At 40.6% G+C, this 13,693-nt stretch overlaps 1 protein-coding gene across 3 annotated transcripts in view; it reads left to right on the forward strand.

Annotated features, from left to right (window-relative positions):
• PPP2R5E (protein phosphatase 2 regulatory subunit B'epsilon) overlaps positions 1-13,693 on the forward strand; it is a 147,555-nt gene that overhangs the window by 75,793 nt on the left and 58,069 nt on the right. For all 3 annotated transcript variants that reach the window (XM_082647644.1, XM_082647643.1, XM_082647642.1), the window contains exon 3: positions 701-897. In XM_082647644.1, coding sequence (XP_082503770.1) covers positions 701-897 — 197 coding nt within the window. The remainder of the gene's footprint in view (positions 1-700; positions 898-13,693) is intronic.

The following is a 13,693-nucleotide window of genomic DNA, read 5'->3' on the forward strand; positions in this document are numbered from 1 at the left end:
TTAATAAAAATGTTAGTGGTTTTCTCCCACCATAAAGGAAGAAGATGGGTCAAAAGGGAGAGCCTAGATTTTAGTAGAGTTCACTCGCATTGTTCCATTACTCATGTGCCCTTTTTGAGAGAGTTGGTATTGCTTGATTTTGTTGATTTTTCGAGTTTCTTTGACAAAGAAGCGTCATAGATATCAAGCCAAAACAAAACAAGAAATATAAACTCACACACCCAACAGTTGCTTTAAATACCAAGGATGTCAGCATGAAATTAAAATGAATCAACTGACATTTCTGCTTTGAAATTTTTTTAGTAAAATTAATTTAAACCAACAGTGAAAACTTCTGTGTCTACCTTATAATGGAAAGTTTGACCTTTTTCAGTGTTTTTGGCTTAAGGGTGTTGACATTGGGGTGTTTTTGGTTAAAATTTGCTTCAACTCTCTAACAGCTCTTGGGATTTTGGTCAATCTTTGGTGGCTGAATAGCAAATGCTGTCAATTGTGTTGGTACCATGTAGTTTCCAAAGACAAGGTCTCTGAAGTAGTGGATATGGTATCCCCTCCTGCCCATGTGTAACTGTTTAAAAGAACACTGTTGTCATGTGAATTCTTATTTTTTTGAGCTTGCTTTTGAAGTTAACTTTCACAGAGAATTCCTGTTACCTAGAAATTGATGACAGACTTACACCATTTCCTTTTTTTTTCTTAGACGTTCCATCCTCAGAGCAGCCTGAACTGTTCCTAAAGAAACTTCAGCAGTGCTGTGTCATTTTTGACTTCATGGACACGCTATCTGATCTTAAAATGAAAGAATACAAGCGCTCCACTCTTAATGAACTGGTGGACTACATTACAATAAGCAGAGGCTGTTTGACAGAGCAGACTTACCCTGAAGTAGTTAGAATGGTGAGTTTCTTTTTTTCGCCGCGGACACATCTAAGCACCTTCCTTAGGGACTCACAGGTGTATTTACTGCAGGGTCAGGTCACTGGAGGTCACCTCTACAAATGAGAGCCAACCTTCTGAGAGCTAAGCACAAGTAGTTGGCACAATACTAAAATTTGAAGAGCATGATTTCATGAGAATGAAATCCAGAACTTTTCACCTACAACAGTATTGGAGGAATCAGTGACTTCAAAATACGAAGCAAAGATTGCCAGGGTGTTACTGGATTTCTGGCATTGGGAAAAGAAAAGACACAGGAGAATCAACAAAAGTTTTAGATCTGTGTTTGAAAAATATTCAAGCCTGTTGGATGTCTTGATTTTTTTTTCTTCTCCCTATTCACTGTGGTATATTAGAAATGGCTTTAAGCTTAATGAAATCGTGATATGTAGAACCTAGGTAAAGCCTCTCTTGGCTTTATAAACTACTCATTCTCTTTATAATCTTAGAAACAGGAGTGATGTCTTTCATTATTTTTGAACAGCGTCTTGTAATTTGTGTGGTCGTTAAGAGTTATGAGAAGAACCATTATTAGCATAATATGAGTAATTATGTTCTTATTGTGTCAATAATTATATTAGTTTTTCAGAAGCTGAGCCAAAATATAGTTTTCTGTTAGATTTCTGTGGGAGGGTTGCCTTCCTTGGCATCCTAGAAGATCTTGGATCTAGAGAGCACATGATATCTGGAGGAAGTGGGGCTGGTCTACTAACTCGAGAAGTTATGCTGAAGAGATCCAAGGGGGTCAGTGCATCATGGGAAGCCCACTGGGGAATCTCGCCCACCCTCTGTGTACTGCTGAAAATGTACTTAGCCTTTCTTTTTCACTTTTATCACTTGTATTCAACAAATGCAGAAAAGAGACATCTGTGATGGGGTAGTTATGGTTAAAAATGAATAGTTCAGATTTGGGAAGGGACCTGAATTATCACAACTTGAGAAACTATGACATATATGAAGGTCATTTCAAAACAATGTCCAATATATTCCTCAGATCCATATTGGAGTGTATATTGCATTTGTTAATTTATAGGAACGTAAAACAGGGTTTGTATGCTAACTGTTTATATTGTGGTTCTTGAGCAGTGGCTCTCAACCAGGGGCGATTTCCCTGCCAGGGCACCTTGGCATTGTCTGGAGACATTTTTGGGAGTCACAACCAGGGGTGGGAGGTGGGGTGCTACCAGCATCTAGTGGGTAGAGGCCAGGAATGCTGTTAAATATCTTACAATGCACAGGACAGCATTGTACAACAATTTTGTAGATTGTTCTACAACAAAGAATTGTAGATAATTTTACAACAAAGAATTATCTGGCCTCAAATGTCAATGATGCCACTGTTGAGAAACCATGCTCTAGAGTTTGCATGTTCTCTAAACCTCTTACCCTGATACTTAGGATATTCTCTAGCCCACCTGCCTTCTGCAGAGCACAGTCCCTTGGTTTTAACCTACCCATGTCCTCAGCGAACAGAGGTATCCACCCTTTATAAATTTCTTCTATATCTTTCCATGGATAGTCCGTGAATATTGAAGCATATACAAGCATATATGTATAAATATTGTTTTTTGTAAACACACAAATGGTAGCATAGTATACACACTCTCTGTGCCTTGCTTTTTTTACTTAGCAGTATATAATGTACATCAGTACATATAAAGCTGCCTCATTCATTCTATAGCTGCATTTCGTTGTGTGGATGTGCCATAATTTATTTAACCACGACCCCATGGATATCCTCGGACACACCTCAGTTCGCCCTTCTGCGAGAACATCTGGGTATTTGTGGATTTGTTTTGTAATAGCCCTTTTCCCTGTTCCTGGACCTTTGTGAATTCCCTGCCCTCCTGCCTTTAATTCTGATTCGCCCCTTCCTTTCAAGGTCTGGCTTACAGTGCTACCACTGGTTCCTGAAAAGCCCAGAGTTTTCCCTTCCTTCACTTCTACCACTTCTTGGCAACTCACCCTTTTAGAATTTGTTCATTTGCTGCTATTTAATCCTTTTGCATGTTTATCTGATTTTTCTAATTAGGCTGTAAGTACTCCTAAGCAGGAACTGTTCCGAGTTGTCCTGCACATCTCTGTGGCCTCTGTAATACCTCGTAGCCCAGGCCTACCTGGAGATTGTTGAATGAATAGATGAATTCCCTCTTAAAATAGGGGCATTTTAGGCTCTCAAATTAGGATGAAAATATTGGATGTCATTGGATTATATTCAGCTTTAAACCCAGTAGCTGTTATAATCCAAAAACCCATTCATTCCTGTGAACCAACTTGGTCCTAAACCAGCTTGAGTCTCTCAGAGGAGACCATTTTCTCTTCTTATCACCTCCCCCCATGCCCCTCTACCCCAACAAAAAAACTTTAAACAAAAGACTCCTGGGCTTCCCTGGTGGCGCAGTGGTTGGGAGTCCGCCTGCCGATGCAGGGGACGCGGGTTCGTGCGCCAGTCGGGGAGGATCCCACATGCCGCGGGGCGGCTGGGCCCGTGAGCCATGGCCGCTGAGCCTGCGCGTCCGGAGCCTGTGCTCCGCAGCGGGAGAGGCCACAACAGTGAGAGGCCAGCGTACCGCAAAAAAAAAAAAAAAAAAGACTCCTGTCATTCGTGGGGGAATGTGTACTTTAAAATGTACTTAAGCCCTACTTTAGGAAGTATTGAATCTGTAGCATGCATGCTATTCTAGGGCATTAGATAATTGACTTTCTGGGTGATAGTTTAGGGTTCTCAGAGGTGTAATTTATTTTTCATATTTTGTGATTTGTGAAATTGCTACCGACTAATTTTGCATGGTTCCTAGACAAAATGGCGTTTATAGAGAAGGAAGTAGCGTGGCAGTGTAGAAAGAGAAAGGGCTTTGAAACCACACAAACCTGGGTTCAAATGCCAACTCCGGCCACACTTACTTGCTTCATCACTGCGGACAGAGCCCTCCATCTTTGGAGTCCTCAGTTTTTGTGAGGTGCTAAGAGGTGTGTGGCCTTGGGGGAAGGGCAGCCACAGTCTCTCCTGCCCTGCTCCATGAATAGTCCACCTGAGGAAAATCGTGCTTTGTTTGTACATCAAGGTTCTCACCACCTCAGACACACATACAACCTAGTAAACAGGGATTTATGTCTCTTTAAGAAGGATTGGAACCAAGTCCTTACTTGCCCTCTACTCCCTTCTGTTTTGCCACATGTGAGCCCCTTGTGTGTAGAAATCCTGGTGCTATTACTGCTCGCTTTCCTCATCTGTAACGTACCTACCTTTTGGGTATTTTGTGAGGATTGGCGATGATGTATGTAAAGCCCTTAGAACAGTCGCTAACACATGGCAAGCATTTAATCAATGATACTGTTACTGTATTTTGTGATTTCGTTATTAGATACTTGACTTTATAATCATTGGGGGAACCCAGAGTTCCTGTTTGTGGACTTAAAATGCTCTGTTAGCTCGATATGCTGTACCCCATTGCCTCAGTGGTCCTCAAATTCTGTAATTCCAATCCTGCCTGTTGAATAGTTACTGTTCCCACCTATTCCTCTTTCTTATTACTGTAAAATGAAACTACTTCACTAGGATTAGTGAGGGAAATGGTAGTGCTTTTAATGAAATATCAATGAAGCGATAGCTAGGTTTTACAAACCAGGATGAGTGATGACTTAAGATGGCATGTTCTGATGTCAGTATTATTACCAAAACCTGATGGGACTGTACTTTGAGAGTTGCTATGCCTGTTAGGGTAAGAAAAGAGTAGAAGATGAAAGTAATCTATGAGTGTGGAAACCATTTTTAGCATTTATATAAAGTCTAGACACCACCTACAGACTCTTAGAATTAAGAAAGACAAATAACTCTTTATGTGTAAACAAAATTTAAAAAAATATAGCACCTAACTCACCTGCAGAAGGGTAGTGTGGGGTAGTGGAAAGAGCCCCAGATAGAGAAAGTAGAAGCCACTGTCCTCATTTCTCATCTTCCACTTAATCAGTGGTGAGACTTGGGTTCCGCTCTAAGCCCCAAGTCTCCGCTTGTAAATGGAGGGAGTTGGTGGTGGTCTCTCACATCCTTCCAGCTCTGAAAAATACCAGCTCTTTCGTCAACACAGTGTAAGAAATTTAGAATGCATTCTGCCATTCTTTTATTTTTCTTTTCTATTATTATTATTATTTTTGGCCACGCTGCATGGCATGCAGAATCTTAGTTCCCTGACCAGGGATCAAACCCGTGCCCCCTGCAGTGGAAGCATGGTGTCTTAACCACTGGACCACCAGGGAAGTCTCTGGATTCTGCCATTCTTAAAGTTTACAGAACACTGTCCAGAGTAGTTGCTTCTGCTCTGTAAGTGGTTTCTTCCATGTGTTTCTTTCTCATGGGGTCACATCTGATGGAAACATGAGAACCGGGACTGTTAGTTCCTTAGGCTTTGGCACATTTTGCCGTGCATCATCTCAAGTGTCAGGCTTCTGTCTTTGAGGCAGTATTTTTACCACATTATGCTCATGTTTTGTCTCTGATTCTGTTGCCATGCATCCATTTAAAAGATTTCTTAGAATTTCTAGCTCTCCAAGTAATCTTGGGTTAATTTTTTTTTTTTTTTTTACTCAAACTTAAACTGTATTTTATACTCTTTATATTCACACATCTTCCTTTTCAAAACCATCTCTTTGGGGGATAGTTCAAATGTGAGAGGAAATCTTAACGGGTGAAGACATCATTTTAATTAATTCCAAGTAATGTTTATTGAGTGATTTAGAGCCACGTTTTTACATTTTGATGATTAAAAAAAGACAGGACCCTGCTCTGTCAACAGACTCACAGTCTGGTAGAGAGGGCAGTCATGTGAACAAATAATAAAATATGTCATACGTGCATTAATAGAAGTATGTAGAAGGCAGGGAAGGAGTAGAGCAAAAGGGAGGTTAATCCGAGGAGGGTAGGGGTGGTCAAGGAAGGCTTTACAAAGTGAGGAAAGCCCGAGTATTAAAAGGTGAAAACATGTTTTCCAGGGGCTGAAATCGTGTTGAAATGAAAAAGAGAATTACATGATGCAAAGGAATTCCCAAACCGCATGATATATTCAGAGGAACACAAGCAGTGTTGTGTTGTTACAGCATTAAGTGCGCGTGTGTGGGTTGATAATCATTGAAAAGTTGTAAGCAGGGGAGTGACACAGTCAGATTTGTACTGTATGGCAGTGAGCCAGGTAGATTGGAGGGGGCTGAATTCGAAGGCAGAGAGGAATTGATTAGGGGCCTGTTGTATCAGAGAAGTTGTTAAGAGGGCCTAAACCAAGCACGGGGTGAAAGTAGAGAAGATGAGGAAAGGATGGCATTTAAGACTCACTAGGAGGTAAAATTGAAGGCACGTAACATTTGCATTGATGTTTGGAGTGAGACAGAGAGGAAGCAGTCTAGGATAGCTTTGGGAATTTGGTAGTCATGGTGCTCCTATTTGAGAAAGGTACAGCAGGAAGGGGAGCAGGTTTTTTGGGTGGAAGCTGGGTTGATTTTTGATGTGTTAACTTTGAGGTTACAGGAGTCCTAGATGGGAAAGTTGGAGATTGAGATTGGTAATTATTAGCATGAGAGTAGAGCAGGAGAGAAAGAGAACAATACTGGGACCCCAGGTGATGCAGAGAATCCTTGTGCCTCAGTGCAGTGGTTCGGGGGAGGTAGTATGCAAAACATGAGGAAGTTGAAATGACGGCTGTAGATAATGATTGCACGTACAGTGGTGGAATCTTGGGTGTACTGTCCTCATGAGAGTAAAACCCTATCACTTCTTTCCTGCACAAAGTATATCTTGTTGCACTGGTCATTTGCTGTTATTATTTTCATATTTTCTCTTTATATCTTGGCTTTTCTTGATTTCAGAGTCTGCCCTATTCCTACCTCATCTGTGGTTAAATCTCTGTATATCTCAAACTAGAATATATGATTTTCCAAAGCGAATGTAGTTTTAAGATAAAATATGTTGTACAACTTTTTCTTCTTTTTTCTATTGAAATCTTTCCTTGAGTCCTTTATATTGTTTCTTGGCCACACATTAGCTTCGTTTTTTCCCGCTCTCAAATTATGTCCTGTCACTTGGTTATCTAAGTGCTTTATCTTTTATACATTCTGTGACTTAACTGGAAATCACAGCTCTGGTTAGCCTCTTAATAGGATAATATGGTTTTGTAGAAAAATATGAAGTCGCAATTAAAGGTCTCAGAGTGTGCCTACACAGACTCTTAGGAATGCTTTGTTAACTTCATTGCATCCTCTCTCGGCTAAAGGATGGAGGATTTCTTTTCATAAAATAACAGCTATCTAAAGGTAGCCTTGGGAATGATAACTACCAGGGGGAATATGAAATTTCCATTTTTCATCCTCCTGCATCTGATAAGGAATATAACTATACATCCCCGGCCAGAATTTGCCTTGGAGGCGACTCTTTAGGCCCAAAGGAGATAAGATCTTTTGGTGTGAGCCACTGGATGTGGGATGGGGGAAGGTGGGCTGCTTACAAGATTGGAAATATAAATAATGGGAAAGAATTGAGTGACATCTGGGAAAGTCATTTAGGAAGTGATGAACTTATTGGGGAATTTTTATGGATAGGATAAGTCTAAAAGATAGGACCTAAGAATTAAATTAGAAAAAGAATTCCTTGGTACTTTGAAAAGAATTTAAGGTTATGATGATGAAGATTACCAAAAGATACTTTTAGAATGAGGTCAGGAAGAATTGCTGCTCAAGGTTAGGAACAGATTGTTACCATTTGTAATTTATCAGAGGGTAGAGAAACTGGCAGGCGCTCTGTCCTTTCCTTAAACTGTCACTCTGTGCTACTTCAGTTAATGCTCATTTAACAATATTCATTTAGCATCTTTGGGTGTCCGTCAGTTGGTTTCATGGGGGTCAGTGGACCTCCTGATGTTGAGTGCAAAATTCTGTGTTTTGCCTCTTTTTGTGGGAGAAGATCTGTAGCTTTTGATTAAATTTTCAAAGATATAATCTGACTCCAGAATGGTTTAAGCTCGATTTTTACATATGCAGTGCTCTGCTTGATGCTGCTCTGTTGGAAAATGTAGGATGAGATTGGAAAGGAGCAGGGTCTTCCCATTTATGGCAGTAACTAAAGATGAAAAATGAAGTTGTAAGAATGATTTCACCAATGAAACCATCTGGGCCTGGAGTTTTCTTTATGGGAAGTTTTCTGGCAGTGAATTCTTTTTTTTTTTTAATTTATTTTATTAAAGTATAGTTGATTTACAATGTTGTGTTAGTTTCTGCTGTGCAGCAAAGTGATTCAGTTATACATCTATCTATCTATCTATCTATCTATCTATCTATCTATCTATCTGTCTATCTATATACATTCTTTTCCATACTCTTCTCCATCACAGTTTATCACAGGATAGTGAATATAGTTCCCTGCGCTATACAGTAGGACCTTGTTGTTTATCCATTCTATATATAATAGTTTGCATCTGCCAATCCATCCCTCCCAGACCCCCTCAATTTCTAAAATACATGTCTGACTATTCAGATTTTTTGTTTTACCTTGTGTCAATTTTTGTAGGTTTTTATAATGGTTATACAGTTTAGAATTGTGGTTGAATACTTAATCTTTAGAGGTTCTTCATAAAGGTGTGCACTAACAAAAGAAGGTCACCAGCACCTGTACACCTTCCATTGTTAGCAGCATAATAATCTGCAGCAACTACTGTGTGGATGAATTCAGTCTTAACAACAACCTTCTTTTGTATTATATATTATATAATTATATAATTTTATATTATATTATATTTTGTTATAGTATTATTATATATTATGTTATAGATGATGTAAAGGAAGTAGAGAGAGGTTAAGAAACTTGCCCAAAGGTACTCACCTGGGTAACTGGCAGAACTGAGGTTTGAACCCAGTCTTTCTGGCTACAGGGCCCATCCTCTTAACCGCTGTGCCATAATGCTCTCCTGGGATCAGTCTTTCTAATAGGAATGAAGACTAAAATCTCTAAATTTGGACTATTGGCCTCAGTACTATGTTCTCCTCCTGAGCCCCTCTGAATAAGTCATAAGGCCTTGATGCTTTCCCTCTACCTTTTCCTTGCTTGTTATTTTATCAAATAATAGGCTCTGGGGTTAAATGTTTGTTTTTGCTTAAGAAACAGCTTCCCTTTCACTCCATCTCCCCACACCACCTCACTATCCTATATATAATAACTACATTGCCTTTGTGTTATTCTCAAATTAACACTTTTTCTCTGCCCTACCACTCCTTCCCAGTAGGCAGGAGTACATGGTGATTGGGGGTGAGGAGGACCTCAGGAGGAAAGCTGTGTAGTTCAGAACTCTCCTCTGTTCCATCCTCGAGATGGTCGTATCCCTTAAGTTCATGTGCTCCCGCCATGCTACTTTTCTCTCTGCCCCACCGTTAGAAGCAGGCAAGCTATGTCAGCAGCCAAGGGATCCCTAAATTGTTTGGTTAGCTTGGATTGGAGCAAGGGAGTTAGATGATTTAAATGTCCCTCCATCTCTTGGGCTTCCCTGGTGGCACAGTGGTTGGGAGTCCGCCTGCCGATGCGGGGGACACGGGTTCGTGCCCCGGTCCGGAGGGGCCCCTTTTCCACGGAGCGGCTGGGCCTGTGAGCCGTGGCCGCTGGGCTTGCGCGTCCGGAGCCTGTGCTTCGCGGCAGGAGAGGCCGCAGCGGTGAGAGGCCCGCGTACCGCCAAAAAAAAAAAAAAAAATGCCCCTCCATCTCTATGTTGGCCCCTAATCCTTGGAAGCACTTAACATTTGTACAGCCTGCTTTTCCTTTTTGTGGTCCTCCCTGGGTCTGTGATGTAGATGGAATGACCTGGGCCACTTACCTAGCCGTGTGATCTTAGATGAGTCTTAATCCTCTTAAAGTTGTTACCCACTGTAACTTTATAAAGGTTGTTATGATGTTGTTACTGTTATCATTATTCATAGTACCACCTTTGCCACCTCTGCTAGACTTAACCTTTTTTGTTTGGATGGATTAATCAGTTTTTCTGGTTACAGTGAAGTCTTGCTAGCCTGAAAGCTTTTTTGTCTCTTTAAGATGACTTTCCATATCTTTGACTGTTGATTTTAAACTTTAATTCTCTCTGGGAAATTTTATTCTCAAGTCTTTTTTTGAGGGTGTGGGGAGAGCCCTGTTAATCTGCAGGTGCCCGTGTGTGTATAACTATATATATACATGTGTATATATGCTGCCCTACATAAAATTTTTCCTGATATTACTTGCATAGTAATGTCCACACGGTATTAATAATTTACCACTTCTCTCCTGCAAACATTCTCTCTTAAAATATCAGACAGGGATTTTAATGGGTTTAGTTTTAATTTAAACATTTTAAGGAGCAGATTTTTACTCAGGAAGCAATGAGCTACTCATGATTGCTGTTTGCTTCATTTACAAGCTGTAGTCCCTGTGGCTTAACTGCTTTACAGATTGTTCAGAGTTTTCAATATACCTAAAATGGTTTGACAGCTGTGACTTGTCTAGCACTGATCTATCCAATACTATCATTTCACGGAGATGAGAATATTCCCCTTCTTTCTCCTTCCCCCACGCCCCCAAGCTGGCAGCAGAGTTTTGCAGGATAAGTTACAGTATTGCATTCAAGTTTTGATTCCTCTTTTATCCCACCTTTTAATTTAACCTTGAAACTGAAAATATGGTTAGCGATGTAAGCAATACTTCTGGAAAAATCTGCCAAGAAAATGGATGATATAATGATTGGGAAATACTGCCTGTGGTATATATAAGTGGGTCTTAACCTCTAGCGTAGGAATTGATGTTAGTTTATATGGCTCAGTCTTCTCTTTACTGAGGAGAGACAGAAATGAGAGAGAGGTATTTATTGGTTGATTCTCTAAGGGGAAAGCCGGTTACGCCACAGTGGTGCATTATTAGCAGGAAGAAACGGAGAAAATGAGTGTCCTCCATGTGGCATTCTCAGAGACAGTAATGCTTGAGGCAAGAATTTGGCAAGAAAACAACGCACGTCATTTCCAGGAGGTAGGTGGCTTCTGACCAATATTAAAAGCCAAACTTGGGCTTCCCTGGTGGCACAGTGGTTGAGAGTTCGCCTGCCGATGCAGGGGACACGGGTTCGTGTCCCAGTCCGGGAAGATCCCACATGCTGCTCCGCGGGAGGAGCAGTGCCAGGAGGGCAGAGGGTGACATACAGAAGAGAGGATGTTTCTGAATAAAAATAGGACCTGTTATAACTATTTGGTAAGTTGGAGAGTGAGTTTACTTTTTAATAAAATGGATAAGCAAGGTATTCTGGAGAGTATAATGTTTCCTGGCCCTACAGAAAGGTGGGTTACAAACAGAGAGCGGGGGCTGGGCAGGGGCTCCATGGGCTACCTTGAAATACCATGGAATTTCCCTTCCTGAAGAAGTTAAGGCATTTATGAGAATAGAGTAGAATAGAGTAGAACATTCTGGAATAATGCAGGCCTCTTCCTTTTGCGGGACGTTTGGCTTTTTCTCTTAGAAGTTAGAAAAATGTGTTAAGCTTATAAGGTGCTAGATAAGGTGCTAGAAAGTTGAGTTTTGTATTTGTGCTGCCATCAGGTACAAAGTGGGGAGTTTGTCATGCCCTATTCTGGAAAGTAAGTGTAGTTATTTGAAGGGTGAAATAATTGGAAGGCAATGGTCTTTAAAAGCACATTGAAAATGGAAGCTAGGGACTTCCCTGGCGGTCCAGTGGTTAAGACTCTGCACTTCCACTGCAGAGGGAATGGGGAGCTAAGATCCCGCATGCCTCGCGGTGCGGCACCCCCTAGAAAAAGGAAGCTAAAAGGGTTGGTGGGCAGTACCTGCCCCTAGAACCCTGTCTTGGTTCCTTTCCCAGGAACTGACACCCACGCTCCTGTCTCCCCCTCCAAGATGAGGCCAGCGTGCCTCAGTGAGGCTGGTGAGGGAGAGCTGTCTGTCTGGAGGGGCTTCTTCCTCAATTTATTATGAAGCAGTAGTATCTGGTAAAGGGTGATGTTAATCTCTGGTCAAATGTAGGTCAGGTGTGTTTTGTTTTCACTGCTCACCCTTTAGCTCAGGGCTTTATTTTACTAATGAAGGGTCACAGAGACAGAGACTTACACACAGACACAGAGTAAGGGGCAGTGACAGTTTTGACAGTTCCCTGTTTATTTTCAGTGATTTCATATAAGAACACATACTCAATAGCCAGAAACTCTGCCTCAGGAGCCTCAAGTGTTCTGTGCGTTTTTAAAATTCAAAATTCAAGAGGTTTAGATTTTCTTTTAGCATTAGCTGATTTTGAACCGTAAAGTGTTCAAAGCAGATGTTAAAGGACTATACGTGTTCTCAAAAAAGCCCCGTGTTGTTATTGTTTTATCAACTTGTGCACTTTGGCTCTTACCAAAATGACTTAATTTACCAGTTTTAGTACCTTTCTGGGATGTAGGATCCGTAGTCCATGCATAATGATATGTAGCAAAAACCTGGTATCACAGGGCTAGCCTGTGTGTGGGACGTGAGTGCTTGACTGCCAGCAGCAAGATGGCCTGCTCCGTATTTATACACAGTAAGCACTATGACTATTGCAGTGTTTACACCTCTATTTTTGGATTCCAAGATTTAATATCAACAATCTTCACTTTTGGATTCACTGCTACATTTCCAGTTTTGGAGGCAGTGCAATATAGTTGTCTCTCTGTGGGAAATATTTCCTGGTGATGGTTCGTGTGGGGATAATAGACTCTAGAGAGAATTAATTTAACATTACTGTCAGCATTTCAGCAGGTAAAAAGTTGCCTCTTACTTTGAGCAAAGTTTAGTCTTGAAATAGAAGCCTAATGGGACTGGAGGGTTCGTGGTTGGAATTTGTGGGTAATAAGATGGAGTGGCAGGGATGGGTCTAGATTACAGAGGTCTTGGCAAGCTAAGTAGAAGAGGTTAGACTTAATCTTATGGACAGCAAGCAGAGAGTTGCTAAGGTTTTTGAATAGGAGGTGAAATGTAAACGATATTCTTATTTTTCTTTCTCCTGCCCCACAAAAAAAGCTTCCTGCCAGCTGCTTTACAGAGACTTTTGGCTGGCAGATTTAACCCAGGATGGCTGGTGGCAGAAGGCTGTTGTCCTAATCTTGTCAGATGGTAGCAAAGGAAGAGGAACTGGAAAATAATATGTAAAGGGACTCCCCATCTTCTCTCTTTTTTTCCTGTGCTCATAAAAGAAAGTTTGGAAACCAGAGAAAAAAATGATCCATAGTTTCATTATTTAAATTCAATCATTGTCCACATTTTGGCCAGTTTCCTCCTAGTCACTGTTTTAAAATGAGATTTTTCCCTTAAATAAAAAATTTTTAGATATGCTTACATGGAATACAATTTTAAGAACAGGGCTTAGACAGTGAATGTTCAATGAATTTAACAATTCTATACACTCATGTAACGATAACGCCAGATCTAGAACATTGCCGTCACTTAAGAAAATTGCCTTGTTCCCTTTCCTGTTTTCCCTTGTTAAAATTTTTTTTCTAATCTTACTATGTATTTAATTTTGCATTAAAAATTTCTTTAGAATTATGATGTAAACATGCTTTCATGTAATTAAATATATTTTAAAAACATCGTTCTAATGTCTGCCTCATACCCCATCATGTGGATATACCATTGTTTACTTAACGCTTTTCCCATCTGGGGACATTTAAACTGTTCTCAAATTCCACTATTAAAAGTAACACTGGGACTTCCCTGATAGTCCAGTGGTTAAGACTTCGC

This window comes from Grampus griseus (assembly GCF_964374135.1).
Source record: "Grampus griseus genome assembly, chromosome: 2".
Classification (NCBI taxonomy): domain Eukaryota; kingdom Metazoa; phylum Chordata; class Mammalia; order Artiodactyla; family Delphinidae; genus Grampus; species Grampus griseus.